This window comes from Protopterus annectens, chromosome 6.part0 (assembly GCF_019279795.1).
Source record: "Protopterus annectens isolate FY-2018-M chromosome 6.part0, PAN1.0, whole genome shotgun sequence".
Lineage (NCBI taxonomy): Eukaryota > Metazoa > Chordata > Ceratodontiformes > Protopteridae > Protopterus > Protopterus annectens.
The window spans coordinates 1,035,796,719-1,035,824,198 of record NC_056737.1 but is presented as its reverse complement, the minus strand read 5'-3'; the positions used below and the strand labels follow the sequence as shown (position 1 = coordinate 1,035,824,198).

Here is a 27,480-nt window from a genome sequence, read left to right as displayed (position 1 = left end):
GTTAGCCAAGGATAGTCATCACAACTTATTTCAAAGGGTGGAGCTTCTCTCACAAGACAAGGGATCTCTTATCCATTCACATTTAACAACTGTGAGCCTGAATCTGTGGATGATAGGCTTCTGATGCCTTTCCAACACCTTTTCTCTGAGAACATGCTTCTAGTTCTGCAGGAAGTCAGGAAACCCAATACTAGGAGATCCTTCTTCTGCAAATGGAAGAGGTTCTCTGTCTGGTGTCTGAAAAAATGGCTAGATCCATTTTCAGTGGACAACCCCTTAGTTCTTTCTTATTTGTGTGAGCTGCTTAAGGCCAGGCATACTGTTCTGTTAAAGCCCACTTATCTGCCATCTCTGCATGTCTGCCTCTGTCTCCTCCTTTAATGTCTAGGCTAGAATAGCCGTCCTTCACATCAGACCTGTACCCCTATTTTTCTGGTGGCCATCATCTCTGCTAGAAGAATTTCTGGACTCCAAGCCGTAATGGCTTCCCAACCTTTTCTCATCTTCTAAAAGGATAAGGTTTCACTTCGTACTAACCCCTCCTTCATGCCTAAAGTGGTTAATGATTTGTCCCTTAACCAGTCTATTCATGTACCTACCTTCTTTCCTTCTCCTCAAAATTCTACTGAAAGGGTGCTACATATCTTGGATGTACCTAGACAACTCAGATTTTACCTAGACAAGACCAAGTCCATTAGGAAATCAGAGCAACTGTTTTTCTCCTTTCATCCCAGGGAGTGGGGAAAACCTGTTTCCAAACAAACTATTTTTTCTTGGATCTCTAAGGCCATTTCCATGTGCTATGTGTTCCATGGAAAGACACGCTGTTCCTCAGTAAAAGCTCATTCCACTAGGGCTGTAGCTTCCTTTGAGGCCTTCTTCAAAGGTGTGGACACTGCATCTGTTCTCTAAGCAGCTACATGGTCTTCTGCCTACACTTTCACTAAACATTACAAGCTGGATACTGTCTCCAGATCCACAGTAGGCTTTGCCAGGGCAATTCTGCATGGTTTAGTGAAGTCTTGTACTCCCACCTCCCTTTCATGAGCTTTTGTACTCTACCTCATGTTATGAATCAGCATGGGAATAGAAGGACATTGAATAGTTGTGTGAAATCTTACCATAACCATAGATGTCCTCCTCTTCCATGTTGCAGTATTCTATCCCACCCTCCTTCCACTTGGTTCATGCTTTTCTTAGGATGATACTTTGTTTTACCTCTTATCATTTGGCTGGTGTTCTGACTGGGCATTCAGTTCTGAGGATGGTACGTGCAGACGTCACTTTTATGGCCTGCATCAGCTGTTATCCTATGTGCAACGTCGCATGTACCTTGCAGTCATTAAAGTCTTTGGTATACTGGCCAGACATTCAGGTCACCTAGGCAGAGAATCCCTCATGTTATGAGTACTGCAACATGGAAGAGAAAGACATCTATGGTTATAGTAAGATTTTACACAACTGTTCTTTATGAATGCTAGTACAAGTCTCTCCATCTGAGATCCAGATATCTACTCTGTTATAGTGAATGCTCTCACACAACTTTTCTTTCCATACCTATTTTTGTTGATGATTTTAGAGAGAGTATAAAAGCAGTACATTTTATATTTTTCCTACATAGATTTACTGAATTGCAGTTCGTTGAATGGAGAATTGGCAATCAAAAAACTTTAAAATTAGTTGCATTCTAGGTATAGTCAGTCACAGATGCTTGAAACTGTTGTAGTGCCATTAACATCTAGTATTTATACATGTTTAAACAACTTTTACTTAACACGAGCATGATGCAGATGAGACTGAAGCATAGATATTATGTACATTATCTTAAATCCAAATCTCCAAATGAAAAACCAATGATGCCTGTCCTCGTGACACAAGAAGGAGTGAGCCCTGACTGTGACACAGGTGACAGGTTTTTGATTAGTGGCTCCAGTACTGAAGGAGCAAGGCAAGGAAGATAAAATTAAAGGGTTGTGGCCAGCTCACCACTCCCCAGAGGACAGCGTGGATAACATGCGCTCAGAGGCACACAGTGCAGTGCAGTCTGTATGGAGAATACTAGAGAGACCACTTCTTGTCCAGCAAAAGGACTGCTTGCAGGATATGCCCCTTGTGGAAATGAGGAGATACGTTCTGCAGGCAGCCCATTGCACAGTCATCCTCCCTGGGTTGCGCATGTTGGGGCCAGGGAGAAAACAAAACTAGCTGGAGCCATCCATATTGGCTACTTTGATGATGGCCCCTTTTCTCACCTGGTGAAGGGAATGAATCAGCTGATAGATCAAGTGGGGGTTTAATGGTCGGCAGGCAGCAAGGGGAAATAACTGAGAAGAACTTTTGTGTTTGTAGGGAGCAGCTAGACTAATTTTGAGATCACCATACATTGAAGCGAGTTGTATTTTGTTTGTTGGGAGAGGGGGGGGTTGTACTCCATTTCAGGATGTTGGTTAAGGTGGTATCCACAGTATTGTCTGCAGGAGTAACTATTATGCTGCCTTAAGTAGCATATGCAGATGTTCTTAATGTTGAAGTGCACATGAAGGATACACACAGGTAAGTCTAATAGAATATGATGTTCATCCATTGTATTTCTCTTTGGTAGTTATATGCATACTGTTTGTTTACCTGAGAATTTCACAGTCAGTCATTGAGTTCCCTGATTGGCTAACTGAGCTTTCACTCTCAGTTTGTGACTTTAGAGCATGTAATATCTCAGCTTTGGGAGCACCCCTGTCACCTCATTGCAGGCTGACTGAAGTATTTTTATTAGAGGAATTTCTTATTTTGATTTCTTAATGACAAATAAGTAAAACTTGAATGCATTTTGGTATATTATTCTATGCTTGATCTAATATAATTCACAAGAGAGCAGTTAAGTGCGATATATTTAAATACCACTTCTAAATTACCAACGTGTAGTACAGGTTTTCATAAACAACAGATGTATTTCTATTCTCCTGTTGCAGTATTCTTCACTTTAGGGAGTTTGGACATCCGGCCAGTATACCAGAGTCTTGAAAGCAGGGGTACGTTTTGTCAGGTATATATCATTTCATTGAAAACTCATTTAATTGAAGCTTAATTCATTGACACATATTCACTGAAAGCTCACGTCACTGAAAACCCCAATTCACTGAAAGCTCACTTTACTGAAAACTCATTTCACTGAAATTCATTTAGTTGAAAGGTATATATGGCCTTTTCCCCACTGTTGTGTGATCCTGAAGTTAGTATATAAAGTAAGGGGGGTGTGGGTGGAACAGCCCCCCCCCCCCACATATTGTAAATATTTTAAAGCATATAGATGGATACTTGCAAGTGTAATGCAAAAATTCTTCCAGAAGACAACATATAACCAATTTATGTGGGGGCTTCACCCTCCTCACCCCCCCGAATGTGGGGGGCTGTGCCCCCCCCCCCTTACTTTATATACTAACTCCAGGATCACACAATAGTGGGGAATAGACCATATATACTTTTCAACGAAATGAGTTTCAGTGAAATGGGCTTTCAGTGAAGTGAGCTTTCAGTGAATTGGGTTTTCAGTGAAGTGAGCTTTCAGTGAATATGTGTCAATGAATTAAGCTTCAGTGAAATGAGTTTTCAATGAAATGATATAGATCCGTTTTGTCAGTAATTTCGTGGTCAACTATTGCATTTTGTTTGCTGTTCATTTATGAAGCTTTTGATGAGATTACCCTTTAAACTGTTGTCCTTCTGCATTGTTAAAATGCCTAAGTAAATAACAGATGGTTACTGTTGTAGCCTTTTATGTCTCTTCCAAGAACATATGATGAAATCATTTGCACTGATACTGGCAAATGTGTATTGAAGATGTCACACGGTGGAGAGGCATATTCTCTGTATACCCTTACAAGCTAGGCTTAAGGGCAGAGATTGACCTATTGAGCACAGTAGTATTTTGGAACAGCAATGGGGATTCAGGTGCTACTTCTGTCATTAGTAATGGATTTTCTAATTGTTTCTGATGCTAGGGTTTTCCCAGAACTGAGCCGTTAATCATTCCCCAGGCTGTGAGTGGCAGTGCAGTCAGCCAGGCAAGGAAGTAATTTACTGGTGTTGAAATGCATACTTAAATATCTAATACAAATCTATAATAAACAACTGTGGAGACCTAAATTAATTCAGCCACTTGCTGTTACGGTGAGTACATTGCAAAACTGAACTGCCTTCACTTTTATTCTTGTCTGTATAAATGATAATGACTAAGCCAGGCCTACTAATTTTTAATCACTCTCCTGATTCTATGACATCTGGTTTCCTTGTCTTAACAACTCTGTGACATTATTAATACCTTTTGTATTTTAGAATAATTCTGGATGAGGCAGCCTTGTACTTGTCTGATAAATGCAACACAGTGGCAGTGAATCTGAACAGAGGTTAGTGTTTTGACAGTAGTTATGCTCTGAATTCCTCTACAAGATGTACGCCAAATAATGAGAAATACAAACATACTACACTTTGTTAGATTATGCCTTTAATACTGATTTTTTTCTTATTTTTATTTGCTTTTAATGCTGAATTTTATCAATTTAATAATGTATATCATTGCATCCAAACACAAGTACATTTTAGTTATTTATTCTAGAAAATGGTTTTAGAATTCACTAAATATTTTTCTTAAATGCTTAAAAATCATTACTGGAAGTACTACACAGGATTTACTAAGCTTTTGACATTTGAACTTGTGCTGCATTTCTTACAACAAAATTGTGTAGATCACTTTAAAGTGTGATTTGCTTTAATAACTTTTAAGATATTTTCAGTAATGTAAAATGTGTGACACTTGTTAGACTAACAACTGGGCCTATTGATTTGTTCATCTTCTTCAAAAATCAGAATTTGTTAAAAAAAAAAATCTTGGCTGAAACTATGCTCCAGGACATCCCATATTTACTCATTTAGTACCATTATGAAAATTGTGGATACATAATCACGCTTACTTCTGCACCTGCCCCTTTATTTTGCCACTCACCCTGTTCAAGTCATGATCCTTGTTATCATTAGTGAAATTCTGTGTTCACGTGCTTAGTAAATACTTAATAGTGCCCATGCAGATATCAAATGTCAAGCCAAGACAAACATCAGAGTTACCTTTATTATCTTGGGAAGATGATTTATAAAAAATGCAACGGCCTAGCAGTTATCAGAATTACCTTTATTGTCTTATGAAAATGATAAAAAAGCACATCTCAGCTTTTCAGCCTTGCTACTTGTAGCCGATGTTGAAATAAGCTTTTAGTCTAACTGATAACTGAAACATGGTGACCATGAAGAGGTGCTTACAGACCAGTTTGCAGCTCTCGTCCTTCCACAGGTATGCTCATTGTTGTATTGCACCTCCTGTAGAGGTCATCTTCCACTGGTGAGTATTCAAGGCACTGCAGATCCTCCTTTACTCCTTTTTATGAGCGGACTGGGGAGGTACTTGCCCACCTTCCATGGTGCTGGCCCCACCATCCCTTACATTTGAATAAGTAGAGTTTAAGGCTACATTTGAATAAGTAGAGTTTAAGGCCAGCAACTCTTATCCCTGGGAATGGTCTCTGCAGTACCTAGTCTCAAATCAGTAGAACCTGAGGCTGAAGTCTTCCATCCTGTATCCCTTACCCCCAGGCCCAGCACCAGCTGGTCCACACTGAAGAAAAAATATTAAGTTGCCCCTTAGTAGGGCAACATATTAAGACCCAGATATTTAAGTATGTGATGTCTGATATGAACGTATATTGTGGATGTGGGACTGTACCATTAGAGAATATAGTCTGTAGCAGGTGCTACCTGTGGCACTGGTCTCTGCCCGCATGCATCACTGATTGGGCACCAGATGTTCATCGTGTTTCACTGTTGCAGTCATTACAGTTGGGTTATCCTGCTAGCAGACTACCCTCAGTCGGCCCAAATTCCAAAGTCTAGGTCCGGCATCAGTTGCTGTCACCTCTTCCCTGACGTCAGTGCGCCAGGGTTATAATAGATGCAGCCGACGCCATTTTCTTCAGTCTTTCTTGCCGCGCGGTGCCCAAAGCAAAAGCAGTTTGCAAGTGCAGGTTGGCCGACTCTTGAGATTTTCAAAATCGAATTTCAGATCCGAAGTCTTCATTAAAGCTAAGTACCCCGTTGGGGAAACTTTTATCTGCTCCAGACCGATGTCAGAAAAAGTTAACAATTGTATTTCTTGTGGGAAGCAAATACCTCATAAGGATTTTCATTCTTACTGTATTCCTTGCCTAGGCCCTGACTACGACGTTGCTAGCTGTCGGTTTTGTGCTAGATTTAACCAACGCGCTATTAAGCGTCGGTACGATTTTGCCTTTCATTACTTTGGCCGAAGGTTCAATTATATAATGCCATCGGAACAGCCGACAACCGGAGTTTATAAAAAGCGCAAGGAAAAAGAAAAGGACAGGCATCCGAGGTCCAAAATCGACGACAAGGCTTCTGCTAGGCCTTTCTCAGTGAGGCGCTTTCGCAGCCACTGATGCCTGCTACCTCAGAGCCACAGACCGCATCCGACTCCCACGTGGAGCCAACTAGGCCACTGGAAAATCAAGGTATTGGACACTCGGAAACTATTCCCTCAGATGGGTTCGGAGCCGCTGAGCAGGCATCGGCTTCTGAGGGTGTTTTCAGACCTACACAGTTATATGTAAAGCCAACCTCAGCTTCAAAGGCAAAGACTAAATCAGCTCTAAAGACAAAGAAACAAGTCCAGCATTCTCCTGGACAGACTTCCATGTCTAAAAAACAGATGCTTAAAATGGCCGAAGACCTAATTACTTTGATCAGGGGTTCCCATCCCCCTCCTGATAAGAGGCCTAGGCAAGAGATAGAATATGAATCTTCAGATCAGGTTTCCATTTCCTCTGATTCCTCTTCTGAACATGAATATTCCCTTCCTCCCTATGAGGATTCTGATGCTGAAGAATCCATCCCTTCAGCCTCGCCTCCTGAGGATTATTCTTTTGGGGAGACCCTGCATACTATGAGGGAGCATTTCCATTGGGAGAGCCAAGATTACTCTGAATCCAAGAAAAGGCTCGGAGACTTCCTTTTATTACCCCAGCACAGACCCCTTGCTATTCCTCCTGTTTTAGACATTGTAGATGATGTTTTTACAGTCTATCTCTTGACTCTTTACCACCAGCTCCTGTAAAGCCAGACAGATACTACAGGGTTCCGGATTCACATAAAATTTCTTTACAAAAACCCTGCTACTGACCCAGAAACTATTTCTCAGGGTCCCAAGGGGGTCAAGGCTTCCACTGCAAAAAATCCTATTCCCTCTGATAGGGATTCAAGGGCCCTGGACAGATGGGGAAAAAGATTTATACTTCTGCTACCTTGGCTGTAAGAGCTTTAAATTGTCAGTTACACATGCTTAAATGTCAGCAATATCTTATGTTACTGCTTAAACAGAAAATGTTGACAAATTCAGAATGTGCAGAAAACAAAGAAATGCAGGATTTACTGCATACAGCTGAACAAGTGGGAAAGCATACTTTGCAATGTGGTTTTGATTTTCTAGAGGCCTCTTGCAGGGCCGCAGTTACAGGTTCTGTCATTAGGATGCATGCTTGGTTAAAAGAGCAGAATCTGCCTGATCATGTTAAAGCAAAACTATTAGATGCTCCATTACAACATGATACCTTGCTTGGTGTTAAAGCAGAAGAAGTGTTGAAGAAAATGGAGGACAAAGCTAAATCTATGCAAACAGTGAAGGATTTCTTATAGGTACAGCCTCCCAGATTTAGCAGGAATTGGCCTACAAAGAATTGGTCCTTTACATTGTCAGACAGGCCACAAAGAGGCAGATACAGATGCCCCAGAGGCAGATTAAAGCCCCAAGGCTCATACAGGCCTAAGCAATGGGGTGCTTCTACCTCCAAAAGTGGAGAGGAAAATCACAGCCATGCAGGAAACATTCTCAATGATTTTCCCCTACCAACACCAAGCACTCATCTTCTGGCTGCTCCTTTGGGGGGAAAACTAGCACTTTTCTCACAAAATTGGCACAGGACCACCCAGGACAAATGGGTCTTAAATATCGTATTTCAAGGCTACAAGTTCCACTTTCACACCCTGCCAAGGCCAAACGGTATGCCAAACCTGCCACGCAGTCAATGGGCAGAGGCACAAAAACAAGTTTTATCCCTCATGGACATGAAAGCCATTCAACAAGTACCACAGCAAGAGCAGGGAATAGGATTTTACTCAAGGCTCTTCTTGGTACCCAGAAAGGACAAAGCCTGGAGACCAATACTGGACCTGTCTATCCTAAACACATTCCTGGATATTCCAAAATTCAAAATGTTAACTCTGCAGCAGCTTCTGCCCATGCTGGGCAAGAAGGCTTGGCTTGTGACTTTAGACCTAAAAGAGGCATACCTGCATGTCCCAATCCGACACTCATGCAGAAGATACCTCAGATTTATGGCTGGCTCAATGTACTACCAATTCTCTGCACTGCCCTTTGGCTTATCTACTGCACCCAGGGTCTTCACAAAGTGCCTGGCACCAGTGATTGCATTTTGCAGACAAAGAGGAATACAAATATATCCATACTTGGACGACTGCCTAGTTCAAGCAGAGAACAAGGACACTCTACTACAGCATCTGGCATTTGTAAAAAGGTTACTAACAGGTCTAGGGTACATAGTAAACGAAAAGAAATCAAAACTCGTACCCTCTCAAGAGATAATATTCCTGGGTGCAAGCTTAAATACAACTGCCCAGATGGCTTATCTCACGCCAGACAGACAGAGACAACTGACTACTTTTTTCAAAATGTTGGCAACAAAGTCCCAGTTATCTGCAAGAAAAATTCTGCAGGCTTTGGGCTTCATGGCATCCTGCATTCTACTAATTCCATATGCAAGACTGCATATGAGGAAACTTCAATGGTATCTAAAAAGTGTTTGGACTCAACATTGCAACAGCCTGGAAACAATAATTACCCTCATTCCCTGCCTGCAACAGGAGTTTCAATGGTGGGCAAAAGCCTGTCACCTCAACACGGGACAGCCATTCACCATACCCACAGCCAGGCAGACATTGACAACAGATGCATCAGATTATGCCTGGGGGGCCCATATGGCAGGAAGATGTATTCAAGGCACATGGTCCACAAGTCAAATGCATCTACATATCAATCAAAAAGAGATGCTAGCTGTACAGAATGCCCTGACAGCTTTCAAGGATCTACTTCATCCAGGACAACTACTGATAAAGACGGACAATACTACAGTCATGTGGTACATAAACAAGCAGGGGGGCACACATTCCTACCCTCTCTGCAGACTAGCCATGAACTTGTGGGACACAGCATTGACTTATCAAGTACATCTGCAAGCACAATTCCTGCCAGGAAGGATAAATACTCTGGCAAACGAACTAAGCAGAAACCTAATGGATCCCCACGAGTGGAAATTGGATCCACAAGTATTCAGCATGATAACAAAGAACTGGGGATGCCCGGACATAGACTTATTTGCCTCCCCTCACAACTGCCAACTACAGAAATTCTGCACAAGGACTTATCACAAGCGAGCATGGAAAGTGGATGCTGCATCTTTCAGCTGGAAAAACCTAACAGTATATTCCTTTCCTCCACTGCCTCTCCTTCCCAAGGTACTCCTCAGAGTCAGACTAGAAAGCCAAAAATGATACTGATTGCCCCAGACTGGCCCCGCCAGCACTGGTACCCAATCCTAAAGAGCTTGTCTCAAACTCCAGCTTGGACATTACCTCAAATTCCTCACTTATTGACCCAACAAGTCAGTCAGATACTGCACAGCCAACTCAGGATCTTAAACATGCAGCATGGCGGATACTGTAGCCATTCAAGACACACCTCTCTCAAAAGCAGTGATGGATGTTATTTTGGAGGCCAGGAGGCCCAGCACCAGAAAATCTTATGCAGAAAAATGGAAGAGATTCTGTGCCTGGAATCAGGCACAAGGCATTGACACGATTGTTCCAAATATTCTGCAGATTTTACAATACTTAACTGATGCTGGATAAAGGCTTTTCCTTTTCATCAATTAAAATTTATGCCTGTGCCATTTCAGCTCATTATAATACAAATCCACCTATTTTTTCGCATCCATTGCTAAACCAGTACCTCAGAGGGGCCAAAAACATAAGACCTCCAAGGAGAGCCCCAATACCTGCATGGGACCTCAACTATGTCTTGGAAAAACCCACACTGCCTCCGTTTGAGCCAGCCTCTGCAGCTGATATAAAATTCTTATCCTAGAAAACAGCTCTGCTCCTAGCAATAACCTCCGCTAGACGAGTCTCAGAGTTACAGGCACTGATGGCTGTGGAACTTTTTATTATTTTCCATCATGACAGGGTTTCTTTGAGGACAAACCCTACATTTATGCCTAAGGTAGTGTCCAGTGTGGCCCTTAACCAAGCAATTCATTTGCCTACCTTTTACCCAAACCCACAGAATAAGGGTGAGAGACTTCTGCATTCTTTGGACATTCACAGACAGCTGCGCTTCTGCTTGGACAGAACCAAAGCTTTCAGAAAGACTGAACAACATCTAGTGGCATATGTTGCAGGATCACAAGGAAAGCCCATCTCAAAACAGACTATTTCAAAGTGGATAGGCCACTGCATTCGTTTCTGCTATTCTCAGCATGGCAAATCAGTGCCTAAGGGTATTAGGCCACATTCAACCAGAGCAGCAGCCACTTCAGCAGCCTTCCTGAGAGGAGTACCAACCAAAGACATCTTAGAGGCTGCAACTTGGAGTTCAGTGCATACATTTACAAAGCACTACCACTTACCTCTCTACTCAAAATCCAGGGCAGGCTTTGCCACTGCAGTTGTACAGGGCCTGATAGCCTCTCCTAATCCTATTTAGTACCAGCCTCCCAACCTTAGCTTTGGGATTCAACCCAATTGTAATGACTGCAGCAGTGAAACATGATGAACATAGTACAGTTATGTATCTACCATAAATGTAGATGTTCATGTGTATTCACTGTTGCAGTCCAGGTTACCCACCATCCCCCTTTTTCTTTGCTGGGACTTATCTCTACTTCTCTCTTCTATACAACCTATGTGGTGTATTTGCTTGTAGATGAAGGAAAAGTAGTTTTTTTCTGTATGCTTGCTTATTGGCATAATTTAGCCTACCTTTTTAGGGGCACCTGATATCTGGGGCAAGAAAAACAGAAGAAAATGGCGTTGGCTGCATCTTTTATACCCCTGGCACACTGACGTCAGGGAAGAGGGGAAGAGGCGACAGCAACCGACGCCGGACCTAGACCTTGGAATTCGGGCCGACTGAGGGTATCCTGCTAGCAGGATAACCCAATTGTAATGACTGCAACAGTGAATACACTCGAACATCTGCATTTATGGTAGGTACACAACTGTACTTTCCTTTTCACTAGTGACCCAGTAATTTAGTGGTATTCTCATATGTATCCTGACATCCATGAGTAGAGGAGGACATGGTACTCCCTCTCAGTTAGGCTTCTCTGAAGTATCAGAGGATCCAGAAGATATTGTTTTTGAGTTGGACATATCTCCCCCCCCCCCAGCTTCCTGCCAAGTGATCCTATCCTTGGTGAGACCCTCTGCCTTATGAGGAACAGCTCTTTGTGCCCTCTGTCTTCATTGTGATCTTCTCAAGCACCTTATTGAGCACCTGGGAAAGAAGCTTGAGGAAACCTGAGTCGTTTTCCACTGTTATTTATGCAGTCTTGCACCCAAACTCTGATTCTTCAGCTAATAATGTTGTCATCTTCAAGCCATTATGTGAATGCACAGAACCCTTTTTGAACGTCATTTTGCTGAATCCTTTGTGACTATTTTAAGTCTGGCACAGAGCTCAAGTACAGTGCTTTGCCATACTGCTGCCTATCAGGAACTGCAGAGGTTTAGACAGGTGTTGTTAGAGAGCCTAAGTTTCCTACGTTTGGGCATAGGGCCCTTTGTTGTCTTAGCTTTCTTCTAGATCTAAAGAAATGCTCACTAACTTTCTTGCACTACACACTAATTAAACCCGTCATTGAGTATAACACCCCCTTTGGGATGTACCCTACTAAGCATATCACACAATTGAAAAGACTCCAGAGGTTTGTAACTCAAAAGGTTGTGGGCTTAAATGACCTGGGCTACTATGAAAGACTGGAGGCTTTATCTCTCTACTCGGTATTATATAGATTGTTAATGGGCAATTTGAGCTTTGCTTATAGTGTTGTAAAGGATCTAGTAGTCCAAGAACTTTTATACCTCCAAAAATCAAACAGTCCAGCTAACACTAGGGCCAACTGGCTAAGTCTGCTTCAACAAGTAAATAGGACAAGGTTAAGAGAGAGATTTCTTATGCAGCACCTACATTTCTCTGAACCAAAATTCCTCTCCAAGTTAAAACAGTGACGCTCTGCCTTTAAAAAGGAGCTGGACAACTTGGTGGGTCTTCATAAATTCACCACTGGTATGAATAGCCTGTCTGTCCTTGAAAAGGGAGATGGGGCCTAAGGATAGGGACTGGCAAGGTAGAAAGGGTTCATGACTATGCACCGAATGACCTTTTAAGTGAACAATTCACCGAGTCAAAAATGGCAGAAATTCAGTTTCACTAAAAGAAAATTTAATCAGATTCAAAGTTACTGAAGTGTAATGCACTCAAAAACACACAAGGCAAAAGTTTTCAAAAAGACTTAATTTTTTGCAGGGGAGCAAGCCCCCTTGCACTCCCACCCTCCATTATTTAAATATGCTAATTTCACGGTCAGACAACTGTGCAGAAAAGTGAAAATACCATGCACAGGATATCACTGCGACCATATATAGAAACCACATCAGCAGTGATTTAAGTACATCACCACAAGCTAAAGCTTCTTCAGACACTTCTATGTATTTCAACTTCTTTATTACAGAACTATGCAGAGCTATATCACAGTCAGTAAAGTAGACTTTCAGCCAAATTATGATTCAATGAAATGAGCTTTCATCCATTTGGATTCAGTGATCTGGCATTTAGTCAAATGATCATTCAGTCAAACAATAGTGATCCTGCAGAAATGCCCTTGTGGCTCAATTGTCTTGTAACTCCTGCCATCCTGTGATCTTATTCCACTCCTGCTTGGTTAAGTTGATCCAGGCAGACCTTCACTAATCTGCCTCCCTATAATCGAGTTCCTTCATTAATCCGGCTTTGATTTCAAAACTCCACCCACTGCAAAACTGCACTCTGTTTTTGGTTGCACTACATCTGCCTGTGTGTTGACATGATAGCCTCAGTAAATAAAATAAGTGTATCTCATGCTGTGAAGCAAAAACACCACACATTACCCAGTAAAGATAAGGTTGAGATTATGAAAAAAAATAGACAGTGGTGTATCGGTGAATAGCTTGTGTGAGTGTTACAACATTGGCTCTTCCACAGTTTATGATATAAAGACATAGAAAAAAAAAACTGCTGCAGTTTTTTGCTGACAGTGGCTCAAAGAAACAGATGTCCATAAGAAAAACAGTGGAAGTTGGGAAGAGTTTGGAAAGTACAGTTTTGTACCTACCATAAATGTAGATGTTCGAAGATCCACATTGCTGCAGTCCTTACTTATGGGTAGTCCGCTGTCCTCGGTCGGCCCGAATACCAAAGTATTAGGCTGACGTCGGTCATGGGTGCCTAGATCTGACATCAGAGCGTCAGGGTATAAAGGCGCATGACCGACGTCATATCCTCAGTCTTTTCTTGCCCCAGATGTCAGAAGGCCAAACCAGAAAGGCCACAGCCAAAAACAGAATACCTCCCAAAAACATGCCCAACAACAACCATCACCTAAAGCATAGCACCATGTCAAACTACAGTGGGGAAGGAGGGAGGGTATTGGACTGCAGCAATGTGGATCTTGAACATCTACATTTATGGTAGGTACAAAACTGTACTATGTTCTTCATCTCACATTGCTGCAGTCCTTACTTATGGGTAGAATCCCAAAGCAACGGGAAAGGGAGGTTGGTAAAAATCATAAAGCATTAGGGGCTGCCAAAATGCCCTGTAAAATTGCAGTGGCAAATCCAGCCCTACATTTAGAATAAAGAGGAAGGTGGTAATGTTTAGAAAAAGTATGCACTGAACTCCAAGTAGCTGCCTCCAAAATGTCCTTTGTAGCTACCCCCCTTAGAAAGGCCGTAGAAGTAGCAGTAGCCCTAGTGGAATGAGGCCTGATCCCAGCAGGAATCTCCTTACCATGATGGGAATAACAGAAAGAAATACAAAACCCAATCCATTTAGAAATAGTTTGTTTTGAAACAGGTTTACCCTGTGAACCCAAAGCAAAAGAAACAAACAACTGCTGAGACTGTCTGAACTCCTTGGTTCTGCTCAAATAATAACGCAACTGCCTGTGAATATCCAAAGTATGCAAAATTTTCTCCCCTTTATTTTGGGGTTTGCATAAAAAGTAGGCAAATGAATAGTTTGGTTTAAGGCCACACTAGAAACCACTTTAGGCATAAAGGAAGGATTAGTACGCAAAGATACCCTATCCTTATGAAAAATCAGGAAAGGCTCCACTGCCATGAGGGCCTATAATTCAGAAACCCTTCTTGCAGAGGTAATGGCCAACAAAAAAGCAGTTTTCCATGACAAATACTTTAACTCGGCAGTAGCTGCAGGCTCAAAAGGTTGTAGAGTAAGTTTTTCCAACACAAAATTGAGATCCCAAGCAGGAGTAGGAGCTCTACGTGGGGTCTTATATTCTTTGCCCTCTAAGAAATTGCTTAAACAAAGGATGAGAGAATAAAGGAGGGTCACAATCATAGTGAGCAGAAATGGCTGCAGCATGGACCTTTATCGAGGAGAAAGACAAACCCTTGTCCAATAACTCAGTAAGATATTGAAGAGCAACACTTAAATCAGGTTTGGAGACATCAAAGTCCTTTCCTTTGCTCCAAATAAAAATCTCCTCCATTTATCAGCGTAAACTTTCCTGGTACTAGGCCTCCTGGCCTCCAAAATAACATTCAAAACTTGTTGTGGAAGCTGAGACCCTCCAGAGTCTAAAATAGAATATGCCAGGCTGTTAGATGCAGAGACTGAATCTTGACATTGAGGAAGTGATTGTCCTCTTGTGACAAAAGGTGCGGAATCAAAGGCAGAGGCCATGGAGGTTCTCGTACTAAACTCCTCAGTAGTGGGTACCAGTGTTGTCGAGGCCAATCCGGCGCTATCAAAATCATGGTTGGCTTGTCTTGTCTGGCCTTCAAAAGTACCTTGGGAAGAAGAGGCAGAGGTGGAAAGGCATATACATGCAGATTGTTCCAACTGAATGATAGAGCGTCCACCTTCCAAGCTGTGTGATGAAACATTTTTGTGCAAAACTTTGGCAACTGGTAATTTAGTGGAGAAGCGAACAGATCTATGTCTGGAGTTCCCCATAACACTGTCAACTTTTGAAATGCATGAGGATCCAATTTCCACTCGTGAGGATCCACTATTTGTCTGCTCAACACATCTGCTAAGGAGTTCTGTGCTCCTGGTAGAAACCTTGCCTGAAGATTGAGGTGTAGATTGAGAGCAGTTTCCCACAAAATCATCGCTTGCCTGCAAAGAGGGTAAGAATGGGTTGCCCCTTGCTTGTTGATGTACCACATGACAGTAGTGTTGTCTGTTTGAATCAACACCTGCCCTGGGTGAAGTAAATCTTTGAAAGCCATCAATGCAAACTGGACTGCTAACATTTCCTTCAAGTTGATATGCAAATGTTGGAGTTTGACAGGCCACGTGTTTTGCACCCATTTTCCATTGAGGTGTGCTCCCAAGCCTTGTCCGAGGCATCTGTCGTTAGAATCTGACTCGCCTCTGGCCGGGTCACAGAGAGTCCCTTGTTTAGGTGACATTCCTGAGCCCACCACAAATACTCCTTCTGAATGCAAGGTATTATCTGAATGACAGTGTCTAGATCTTGGCAGTGCTGTGTCCATACATTTTGAGATACCATTGAAGCTTCCTCATATGCAATTTGGCATTGGGAAGCACCAGAATACAAGATGCCATGAACCCCAAGGCTTGAAGGACTGTCCTTGCAGTCAGCCTGAACCGTAGAGACATTTGATGGAAATAAAGAGAAAGGCTTCTTTGTTTGTCCGGGGTCAAAAAAGCCATCTGGGAAGCTGTATTCAGTCTCACACCCAGAAAGCACATGTCCTGAGAGGGTACTAGACTGGACTTTGTTTCGCTCACAGAATACCCTAGGCATCTTAACACTGCCATCACATACTGTAGATGATGAAGAAGTTCGTCCTTTTCTTGTGCAATAATCAGGCAATCGTCCAAATAAGGATAAATCTGTATTCCTCTTAGTCTGAAAAAGGCTATCACTGGAGCCAGAACCTTTGTGAACACTCTGGGTGCAGTAGATAAGCCAAAGGGCAATGCAGAGAACTGATAATGTAAATTTCCAGCCAAACGCAGGTACCTCCTGCAACTGGGCCTGACAGGAACATGAAGGTAAGCCTCTTTGAGATCCAGAGTAACCATCCAGTGATCTTTTCCCAACAGAGGTAAAAGTTGTTGTAAAGTCAGCATCTTGAACTTTGGAATGTCCAGGTAAGTGTTGAGGATAGATAAATCCAAAATTGGTCTCCACGTGTTCCCTTTCTTTGGAACTAGAAACAGGCGAGAATAAAATCCTAGGCCCACTTCTGACAGAGGAACTGGCTGTATAGCTCCTATTTGAAGAAGTAAAGAAATTTGTTTGTGAGCCTCTATCCTTTGCGGAGGAGGGACGTCTGGCATGCCTTTGAAAGGAGGCATGGTATGGAAATAGAACTTGTAACCTCGGTTTATAATGTCCAATACCCATTTGTCCTGGGTGACTAAATGCCAATTTTGCTTGAAAAGATCCAACTTTCCTCCCAAAGGAGCTGCCAGGCAAGAAGAATCTGGCAGCTGAAAATGCAGGTCATTGGGCCTGTTTACGAAAGGACTGGCCCCTGCCCTCACCAGCAGATTGAGCAGGCGAACTCCATTGTCTCGGCCTGAAGGTACTCTGAGCTCTGCCCCTACCACGCCTAGATCTACCCCTAGACTGAGAATCAGAAGAAGGGTACGTCCACCCCTTAGTAGGCCAATTTCTACTAAACTTTGGAGGTTGTACCTGCAAAAAATCTTTAACAGTCTACATAGACTTAGCCTTGTCTTCCATTTTCTTTAAGACTGACTCCACAGGAGGACCAAACAAAACTTCAGACTGTAAAGGGCATCCAGAATTCTAGACTTAACATGCTCAGACAAATTCTGATCCTTAAGCCAGGCGTGCCTATGAATAACTGAACCAGTGGCAGCCACCCTAGAAGAAGCCTGTAAAGCATCAAAACCACATTGCAAAGAGTGCTTACCCACCTGTTCAGAAACATGCACTAAATCCTGCAATTCTTTACACTCTATGCCCTCTGCCAAAGCATCCACTTTAGATCTTAGCTGAGAAAGGAGGAAATTTTGATACTTCAACATATGAAACTGGCAGTTCAAAGCTCTCATTGCTAAAGTAGAAGAGGTATACACCTTCTTACCCCATCTATCCAAAGCTCTAGCTTCTTTATCCAGAGGAACCGGATTCTTAACAACAGAGGCTCTAACACCCTTAGGCCCCTGACTAATAGTTTCTGGGTCCGCCCTAGGACTCTTATACAGATATTTATGAGCCTCAGGCACCCTGTAATACCTGTCCGGTTTAACTGGGGCAGGAGGCACAGAATCTGGATTAAGGGAAGCTTCCGAGAAAACATCTGAAACAACATCCAAAACCGGAGGTATAGCTAAGGGTCTATGCTGTGGTAAAAACAAGAACTCCCTAAGTCTCTTCCGTGAATCAGAGTAATCCTGTCCTTCCCATTTGAAATGCTGGCTCATGGAATGCAGAGTTTCTGAAAATGAAAAATCCTCTGGAGGAGAAGCAGAAGGAGTGGAATCCTCTGCATCAGAATCAGAATAAGGAGGGAAATCTTGAATGTCTTCAGCAGAAGACTCTGAATCATCTGAGGCCTGCTCCAAACTTTCCAACTCTGGCTCCATCCTGGGCCTCTTATCAGGAGGGGGCATAGAACCTCTAATTAAAGTAATCAAATCCTCTGCCATTTTAAGCATGTGCTTTTTAGGCACAGACCCTGAAGAACCAGAACTGACACCAGAGGAAGGCAAAACAGACCTGCCCTTAGAAGGAGCCTTAGAAACAGTAACAGAAGGCCTAACCACCTTAGGCATAGAAGGGAGAATAGTAACCTGAGAGGCCCCTTCAGCCTGACCTGCCTCCTGAGAGGCCACATCTTGTAAAATCAAAGTTTCCCCCTGGGACTCAACAGAAACTTCAGCCGGATCCACCTGTTCAGCTGTAGCTTCTAAAGATCCGGCGTCCGTAACGGACGAATCATCCTGCCTAGGCTTTAAAGATTTGTCTTTGCGCTTCTTAGTAGAAGCAGGCGTCGGAACATCCGACGGCATATTATAATTACACCTCTTGCCAAAGACTAACCTAGCACAATCTAACCTCCGTTTTATAGTGCGCTTATTAAACCTAGCACAAAACCGACACCCGACTACGTCGTGCTCCGGTCCCAAACAAGGAATACAAAGCGAGTGGTAATCCCTATGCGGTATCTGTTTCCCACAAGAAATACAATTATTCACTTTTTCTGACATCCGTAAGTAACTGAGGCAAGAAAAACAAAAATATTCTAACGGGTACTTAGCCCAACTTGGTATCGGTCTGAAACTCCGAAAACGAAAAATTTCAGAACGCCGAACGGCACTTGCAACGCTGCTTCTGCATCGGACCATGCGGCAAAAAAGACTGAGGATATGACGTCGGTCATGCGCCTTTATACCCTGATGCTCTGATGTCAGATCTAGGCGCCCATGACCGACGTCAGCCTAATACTTTGGTATTCGGGCCGACCGAGGACAGCGGACTACCCATAAGTAAGGACTGCAGCAATGTGAGATGAAGAACATCTTCATAAAGTGCTGATAAAGTGGATTAAGCTTCATGTGAATGAAGATAAAGTGTCTGGAGATCTGGTAAAGGAACTAGCAAGAGTGTTCATGAAGAACTAGGTCTAGATTATGAGTGTGACTATAGTGATGATTGGCTTCATCGGTTTAAGCATCGTTAGGGTTTACAGTTTCGAGCAGTGAAGCATCTTCAGGGTTTACAGTTACAAGCAGTGTGTGGTGAAAAATGTTTAGCAGACAAAGAAGCAGCAGCAGAGTTTGTTGAGTTCACTAAGTTAGTTTTCAGTGAAAAATTAAGCCCCAGTTAAATGTATAATGGTGACAAGACTGCCTTGTATTGGCGAATTACATTAACAACAGTTGATGCAGAATCGCCAACAGGTTTAAAGGCATCTTAAAGATTGTGTGACTGTGCTTGACTGCCCTAATGCTGCAGGAACCCACAGATGCAAGTTACTGATCATTGGCAAAAGTTTTTCGTCCTAAGGCATTCAAAGGTATGAAGCAATTTCCTGTAATTTACCATGTTAACAAAAAATGATGGATTGCAACCAGCATCACACTAGAATGGTTTGAAAATTATTTCTTTCCTGAACCACGAGCTCACTGTAATTCTGTTGGCCTAGACCCCAATTGTAAAGTAATGCTTATTTTAGAGAACTACTCAGCACACCCAAAAGCAGAACTGCCGGTAAAAAACAATGTTTTAGGTATTTACCTGCCACCTAACTGTACATCTTTAATTCATCCCCTGCACAATGGCATATTATGTTCATTCAAGTCGAAGTATCGTTCCCTGTTTATGAGGCACCTACTGAGTGTAGTTAATGCTGGTCCAGGAATTTCTAAAGGAATTTTATATGAAAGAGATGATTTACTGTGCTGCTAATGCTTGGCACTGTGTAGAGCCATCCACACTGAAGAATGTTTGGCATAAATTATGGATAGGTTTAATGTTTGAGTGTGCACCTGGTGAGGAGACTTTTCAGGATTTAGGGCTTCCAAGGAAAAACAGACAGTGAACTGCTTTCTTTTGCTCAAGAGCTAACCAATGCTGTTTCCAAGGATATTTCATCAGTATTAGATGATGATGAGAGGATGAGCCCACTGTTCATCATTATACTGACTCGGACATTGTGCAGATGGTTGTACATCCAGACAAAGAAGAGAGTGGAGGACAAAGCAGTGATGAAGATGAGGAAGTTGTAGAAGAGAGACTTTCTATCGACAGGCTAATTGACTTGATAAGTGAATTACTGAAAGGATTAGAGCAACAAAGTTTTATTACTGAACCAAAAATAATGAGTATTTATATGCTGCAGGATGAGCTAATTGGAGAGAGACCAAAATATATGAAACCACTAACCTTCCAAGATATGTTCAAAAAAATTGCTAGAAAACAAGGAACAGAGGGGGAAACGCTTCAAAATCCAGAGCTAACAACTTTTGTTCACCCAGATGTACCCTTCATTTACTGAACTGTACATGTATTACCTGTGCCTGTACAGTACATTACTTAATTAAAATTTCACTTGCTTTTTCATTAAATGTTTTTATTTAATTTATTATCCAACTTGTACTGATTTACATGATATTATAAAGATATGATATGGTATTTTGCTGCTATTTAGAGGTGATCCTGCATTTTCACAATCCAGTACTCCTCCGGTCCCAATGGTACCAGATTAGTGAATGTCTACACATACTGTAAAAGCTAGACTTAAAGGGAACTTGACAAAAATACTGTGTGCATCTTCCACAGTAGGGATCTCTGATGTATTTACTGTTGCAGTAATCCAGTACTGATGAGTTATCTTGCTGAGGAAATCTGACATCCGGCTTGTGTACCAAAGCCATAAACCTACTGTGTACTAATGTTGGCAAATGTTTGGCTTCCTTCCCTAAAACAACATTGATCCATATCTATCAAATTTGGCATCACTTTTGTCGTTCTTTTAGCCATTATAGACCTAAATCCTTTATATAATCATGGTCTAGTATTGAAATGGGCCTGCATGAAGCTGGATCTAATGGATCTCTACCCTCTTTAGGTATTACAGCTACCACCACTTTCTTTCAGGATGTTGGTACTTCTCCTCCTCTTAAAATGCTGTTAAATAAAACCTTCCAGATCTTTATTAGTTTTTTTTTCTCTCCTAGCTTTCAGGCCTTCACAGAAATACCATCTTTTCCTCGGGACGTTCCTGTAGACTGGTTATACATCACCATTTTTATCTCATCTCCTCCTGTGCTAACTGTTAATAATTGAGCCTCCTCTACCTCTAACCTTGGCATATTTAATTTTTCTATTAACATTTCCATTTGTACATTTTCTTGATTTCCATATTTCTCTGCTTTATACGGACTTTTATAGAATTTCCAAAATATTTCAAATACCTCTACAGGATCCCTTGTTATTTTCCTTATTATAGCTGTCTAAGCTTGGTGACAGCCCTTTCTACTTTATGGTGTCTGAGTCGTTATGCTAAAAGCTTTTGTGCTCTCGAGTTATCCTCAAAAACAGTTGCTTAACAGGAATCTCTCTCAACTCATGCATATTATCGAGGTAATCCCTTACTTTCTGTTTAGCATTCTGCAGTTGCTCCTCTTCTTGTTCTCTTACATCCCCCATACTTTGCAATACTTTAACATTTGTCAGTCCCTCTAAATAATTAATGTTATTTCTTAACCATATCTCCCTTTCTTTTATTTCCATCCAATTTTTAAACTCCATTTTAATTTTATCCCACTGTATAGCTATATTTTCAGAATAAATCTATATCTTCTCTAATAGCTCCTGAAAATTTTCCAATATCCATTCCCTAATTTCCTCTGTTTTCAGCAGGTAGCTGTGAAAGCACCAGTGTCTCATTTTTATTTCGTTACCTTGTGATTTTATTGGTGCAAGATCTGAAATAGTTAATGGTTGTGTGTCAAGACTTTCAGTTAAATGCAAGTTCCTGTGAAATGTAAATTGTCTAGCCTAGCCCAGTTTTTGTACCTTGGGGAATAATATCTAAATTCACTCCGATCTCCTAATAATGAATTCACATCTTCCATGCCAAATATTTTTATAAATTTCTTTATATATCTACCCTCTGTTGTTATATTTTCCCTTCTGGACCCCAAGACACATCTTCACTGCTGCAAATCAAATTCCATTCCCCACCTTTAGTAATATTCCTTGCTGAAAGCTGATTATATTTCCCATAAATTTCTTAAGCTCCATTATACCAGTTTTCCTTGGAATATAAATACATACCAGTACAATCCTCCTCCCTGCCAGTAGCCCCTTAGTACTAGAAATCTACCATTATTGTCTTTTTTATCCTCTTGTATTACTATTGGAGCACCTCTTGCAATTAATATAAGTACTCCTCTCTTCTTAAGCCCCAGGTATTCCTCTGAGTAACCATCCTGAAAACCTTTCCTTACCAAATTCATATGCTTAGGTCTTTCCAGGTGTGTCTGCTGTAGCATAGCTGTTTTGCACTCTACAGTTTTTAATGTAGTTCACTACTGTCTTTTTTTTCAGTGTTTAAAAAAATTATAGATAGCATCATATTCTTGAGAAATTATTATTCCCACCTTTTATGTATAACAGCAGTTTTGTTAAATGTCTAGTTCCAGCTTTTGTGGTACACGCATGTATTGTTTGGCAAGTTAATCTTTTATATAGTTATTTCTTGTCATCTCCATTTGAGCCTATGTGATATCTTACAAAACTTTTATTGAAAATCCTCAAACAGAAATACACACATACCCCCAATACCCCCTAAAAACTTTTAAGTTAATAATGACACAAAACTATGTACATCTTCAAATATTGAAGTTTTATCCTGCTAGTAGCTACAAAGGTTCCAAACTGGCAGCCACACACACAAACTTGAGCTGACATAAAAGAAACATTAGCCATACTAAGACAAATGGCACAGCCTGCTGTCTGACCTTGACATATCTTTATTGCTCTCTCAGCTGGGAAAACACTTGAATGCTTTCATATAACATTTTCTCCAGTCCATTTCTGTTTATTAGCTTGTCTGCTAGAGACCTTAAAACCACACACAAAACTGTTTATTAGAAAAATCCTTATAATATTCAATATTCTTTTTCATTTATTTGCTTTCTCTTAAAACTTGTTACTAGGTTAAGCTATTGGCCTTAACCCAGTCATTTCCCCTATTCAAGAATGAGAAAAAGCACACTAATTTTTATTTTGCCACACTCTTTTAACCAGATCATGTTGTTTTTTTACATTGCAGTGCCTACATTTAGTAAGACTGAACAAGGAGAAAGAGAGGAGAAGGGAGAAAGAAAAAAAAAGACAAAAAAATAAAAAAAAACAGGAATACCTGTTTACAATAGTACTTCCAATCACGAAAAAATCATTTTACTTACAGTTAACTTTCTCCCTCCTCTTCCCCTATCCTGAGTATTTTTTTCTGAACATTAATGACATGGAAGTAGGACAAATGCTTTAGAGTCCCCAACAAGTTTAACAGTGTCCATAGAAGTCCAGAATTTCCAAATTTTCTTCTTCTGCCATGTTTCACAAATATAATTATTGCTTTGTAATCCTACATTTGTCAGTTTCCAAGTTAATGATTTTATTCTCCAAATTATATTGACAGGGCATATGCTTTAGAATCCCCTACAAGTTTAACAAAGTTGAAGAAAGTCCAATATTTCCAGATTTTCTTGTTCTGTTTTTGTTCATCTCCATCTCCCAAACCCCGTCTCCGCTTCATTTCCAACTTACTCTTGATTGTTCTAGCAAACTCTTTTGCTTTTTTCCCCTCTCTCAAGCATTTTCCATTGAAACACTGGAAAATGTTTCACTGGCACAGTCACTCTGTGCCCTTTATTACCCTAAGAATAAGAAGGATAATCTCCTTCTGTTTCACAACTCACTTTTTGTTGGACAAACTTTTGTATTTCTTCATTAGCATATACTTCATAAAAAAATGTTTTTGTTCTTCCAGAGAAAAATATTTTGAAAATAGCTGGGTACAGTGGTTTGAATCTCATGCCTGCTTCTCAATATTCCATGAATAATGGAATACATTTACTCTTCTTTTGCCAGGTGCACAGCGAGTAGTCATTCTCTACAAACACTCTGCTATCTCCCACTTTTAGTACTTTGCCCTTCTGCCACAGTTTTGCCAGAATCAACTTTTTCTGCTGGTAAGATTGCATCTTTACTAGTAAAGGCTTAGGTTGTTTTGTCATAGCCAGGTTTGGAGCATACACAAGATGTGCCCTTTCAGTTAATAATTCCTGTTGTGGAATACCAGTCCAGTTGCATATTTGTGCTTTCATAGTATGTTCCTTCCAAATTGTCAGGTGCAGCAAAAATCTCAGGTTTTCCCTATATGACCTGTCCTCTAATTCTGTTATTTTTTGAAACATCTCTTCTTGTGCAGTGTCATATTCAACCAGCCCTTTCTTCATTTTGACCTCTGAGCTTTGCAGTTTTATCACCTTATCTGAAGATCTGTTTAAAGCTTCTTCTGTTTTTTCCAGCCTTTTATTGTTTGAGTTGATATACTCCATCAGCGTTTCATTTATTTTAGTCAGATCTGTGTGCGATTGCCTTATACTTTACTGTGGGTTACTGGAAGTCATGCCTGGAGTTGCAGTGTTTTTTGCTGAACAGCTATAGTACTTTTCCCAGTCAGTGTTTTTTCTTTGCCTTTTGTAGCTGATTTTCCTTCAGGTCCTCTGTATTTTTTTCTGGCAATCAGGCAGTGCACTTACTAGCCAGCTACTTAAATTTAGGTCCACTGGCTTTCTCTGCTAAGTTTCTGTTTTTACACTGTGAGAGCTTAGGCGTACACTGTTACTCAATGTGCAGCCATCTTGGAAGTCCTCAGCAGCTTATGTGTTGTCATCAGATAGAGATAGAGGGCTAAAAAAGTTTACACCTCTGTCACCTTGGGCATTAATTACCAAACTCAAATGACCCAGCACCTTTTGTCTGTTCTAGAGGAGTTAAATAAAATGATGACTAACCTTGAGGCTTTAGACACTAAGCAACAACTAGTTTCTATGCTTGAGCAGGCTCCACAAGTAGCTTGACATTCTTTTAAATGCAGCTATGATGCTGCAGATTCTTCTCCCAGGTCTGCGACCACTGGTCTATCATTTGAAGATTTGCTTGGCTTTCCTTCAGTCTCTTCCTGAGGGCATTAAGTCCATGCTTTTGAATTTCCCTCTCCATAGGGACCTTTTTTGGCCCCTCTGCAGCTGAACTTTTCAAGATGTTGCAGGAGAAAGGTAAAATGATGTAAGACTTTAAAGAGATTTCACTTGTTTACCCTTCTAAGCCCACTTCCTTTTTCTGTAGGAAACAGAACCCTCACAGAAAGCCAGGAAACAACTTAGGAAGAGATTTCAGGAGAAACCAGCCAGAGAATCAAAAACTAGGGGAAAAACTCTTTTCCAGACTAATTAGCATCTGTCTGACTATATCTTGGCCCCTCCATCCTCTGTCCAGATGCTGCGTTGTCTAACACAATTGCCGTGTCCCTTCCACCCTAGGAATTCGTCACTACAGACGTATGTGTCTTATCTGTCATCCAAAAAGTTTGCATTCTGTAAGGAGGTACCCACAATGAGGTGGATTTCTCCACCCTTTCTCAATGAAGTTCATCTTTTTCCACCTCTCTTACTGGAACTTTATGCCAAGGGCACCATAGAGCTGAAGTTACACCTGGAGCTATGAAAAGGCTTTTATCGAAGACTCACAGAAAAGACGACACTTGGAGGCCCATTCTGGATCTTTTGCACCTCAGTCCCTTCCAGGCGGTGCCATCTTTCAAGATGCTTCTCTGCAAACTCTTCTTCCTTTCAGCAGCTTTTCTAGATTCAGTATATGTGAAGGATATCCCTGCATATCCCTCTCCACTCCACCTGCAGGAAATTCCTTGGATTTTCTGTTTTTTTCTTTGCACTTTCAGTTCTCTGCTTTACCTCCCAGTTTTTTCACAAAGTGTCTTGCTCTAGCAGTTGCTATGTGCAGCACCCAGGGCATGTGGACATTCCCATACCAAGATGATGATCTGATCCAGGCATCCTCACAGGAAACTCTATGACTACATCTCAGTTTCACAATCTCAGTTTGTGGAAAGATTGAACTTCACCCTCAACCTCAAGAAGTTTTCTCTGAATCCCTTTCCAGGATCTGGTTTTTTTTTTTTTGGATTGTAGAATGAATACCTGCCTAATGACAGTGTTTCCCCCAAAGAGGATTCTAGTCTTCTCCAGCTGCTTTCCCTGCATTCCAATTCTGCAAAGGAACTTCTAAGAACATTGGGTTACATGGCAGCACCCATTCCCATTGTGCCATTTGCCAAGTTACACATGAGAAAGATTCAGTTGAAGCTGAAATCCCCTTGGTCTCAACATTGTCACTTACTGGACTTCCAGATCTTTTTCTTGCCTTTCCTGCAGAAAGAGTTGCAGTGGTGGATTTCCCATATTCAACTCAGTCCAAGCCAACTCTTCAGCATCACCAATCCCAACCAGAATCTACACACAGATATGTGAGATCTTGGGGAGCATGGATAGGATCCAGAAAAATTAAGGACCACTGTCCCCTCATCAGATAAGAGAACACATCAGTGTCAAAGCAATGAAGGCCCTTATTCTAGCCCTTCAGATGTTTTCCCACTTTTGGAATCCAGAGCCTGTCAGGATTTTCACAGATGACACCACAGACATGACGTATATCAGCAAGTTGGGGGGGGGGGGTGACCAAATCCTGTGAACTCTGCAGGCTAGGTCTTTTGACATGGGATCAAGCCATAAAAGTGAATATGTCCGTACAAGGAGTTTGCATTTCTTCTGATGGCAGTGTTTTTACAGAAACATGGAAGACCAACACAAATGGTTGCAAAAAAAGTCTTGCTGGACATTGCCCACAGATATGGTAGCCCTGAAATAGATATGTTTGCCTCCACTCAGAGTAGGCAGCTCAAGCTGATTATCTCCAGGACACCTTCTCACTAGGCCTGGAGGATGGATGCTATGCCTTTCTGCTGGGAGAGATATCTCTATGCCTTCCATCCTCTTTCTTTATTCCGAAAGATTCTCTTGAAAATCTAAAAGGGCAAAAAATCTTGGTTGTTACTCTCTTGGTGCAGGTAGCACTAGTTTCCCCTTCTTCAACTAGATAGGCACCATCACTGACTTGTTCACACAGGAAATGGGCTCTGTGTTTCATCCCAAGTTGCAGGCTCTCAGCCTGACTGTGTGAATGGTGGAGTCTTAATCAGTTTCAGGCATCAATTTTCTGAGGATGTTATTCAGCTGTTCCAAGAGGCAAGGAAACCTACAACTAGAAATTCTTGCATCTCCAAATGGAAAAGATTCTCTACATAGTGTGTTAAGAAGAATGACACCTGGTGGGAGTGCCTCCAATTCTGATTGTGTGAGCTACTCTAGACTGGGTTGGCCTACTCCTCCATTGAAGCACACTT

The 27,480-nt window shown here is 41.5% G+C and overlaps 1 protein-coding gene across 1 annotated transcript in view; it reads left to right on the top strand.

The window, feature by feature from the left end:
- The window catches only part of ATG2B (autophagy related 2B), a 1,825,281-nt gene that overhangs the window by 1,171,615 nt on the left and 626,186 nt on the right, over positions 1 to 27,480 (top strand). Inside the window, exon 25 of the mRNA XM_044074646.1 lies at positions 4,330 to 4,400. Within this exon, the coding sequence (XP_043930581.1) occupies positions 4,330 to 4,400 (71 nt within the window). The remainder of the gene's footprint in view (positions 1 to 4,329; positions 4,401 to 27,480) is intronic.